Here is a 982-nt window from a genome sequence, read left to right on the forward strand (position 1 = left end):
CACACACACATATATCCCCCCCATAATCAGCACATTAAGTACCTTGTATACTAATGAGTCTACTAACTTAAGGCAAGATCACATGAGGCTTAGATTCTTGGTTAGTGGGTATCCCAATTACTCTACATGGCAATCTATGTCACCTTTCAGAGGTGACAGCACTGAAGCTAATATGCCTGCCCTTACTGAGTAAGCATTAAAAGGGAATAAGGGTAGGACATCCAAGATATGGAGACAATCCCTGCTTTAAAAGGACACTCATAAATCTATCCTACCCTTTTAATGTACACTTTAAATGTGGTTTAGATGCAAAGATACTAAGGACATATGAATACATTTTCCTGTTTTCAAACAAAGTCTCACAGGTGTTTTAGAAATGTACAGCTGGATGTTTATATTAGCTCAATGAAGCCAGGGAAAAAGTAATTACGAAGGTGGCCTCTGGTTCACCTTTCTAGGTGCCATGACCAGAAAGCCTAGAGTCTCAGGAATTTCAGGCTCATGTGATGGGGCCTTAATATTTTTCATGCTTGCAAATAAGTATAAAATGCACTCTGTATATAATCTTGACACACACTGATCACATGCTTCTGAACAGCTTGAGCTGTAATTTCAATCTAAATGAAAGTCTATCAGCAAAACGGATAAAAACTTTGGATTATGCATTCAAATGAATCTCATTCCATGTCTAAAATTATGCCATTTGGGCAAATGAAGGATATGTAATACAGGCAGTGTATGCAAAATTACAAAAACAACAATGGGGAGAAAATGACAACAAAATGTTTCTGAATAATTCCTAATTTCATCAGTTATACATACTCATACTATCAAAACATTAATGCCTAGAATATGAGAATCTCATATTCATTTGTTATCTATATTTTCTTTGTTTCTTTTTCCCTAATTCTTGTCTTCCATATCAATGATCTACAAACCTGATTATTAACTGCCTACCTTTTGGTGCAGTCTCTTTGTCCTT

The 982-nt window shown here is 35.7% G+C and overlaps 1 protein-coding gene across 1 annotated transcript in view; it reads right to left on the reverse strand.

Moving 5' to 3' along the window:
- LOC119591029 (protein scribble homolog) overlaps nucleotides 1–982 on the reverse strand; it is a gene marked incomplete at its 5' end in the record, with an annotated part of 112,139 nt that overhangs the window by 14,281 nt on the left and 96,876 nt on the right. Inside the window, 1 exon segment of the mRNA XM_037939758.1 lies at nucleotides 958–982. Within this exon segment, the coding sequence (XP_037795686.1) occupies nucleotides 958–982 (25 nt within the window).

The sequence above is a fragment of the Penaeus monodon genome, chromosome 28 (genome assembly GCF_015228065.2).
Source record: "Penaeus monodon isolate SGIC_2016 chromosome 28, NSTDA_Pmon_1, whole genome shotgun sequence".
Taxonomy (NCBI): Eukaryota; Metazoa; Arthropoda; class Malacostraca; order Decapoda; family Penaeidae; genus Penaeus; species Penaeus monodon.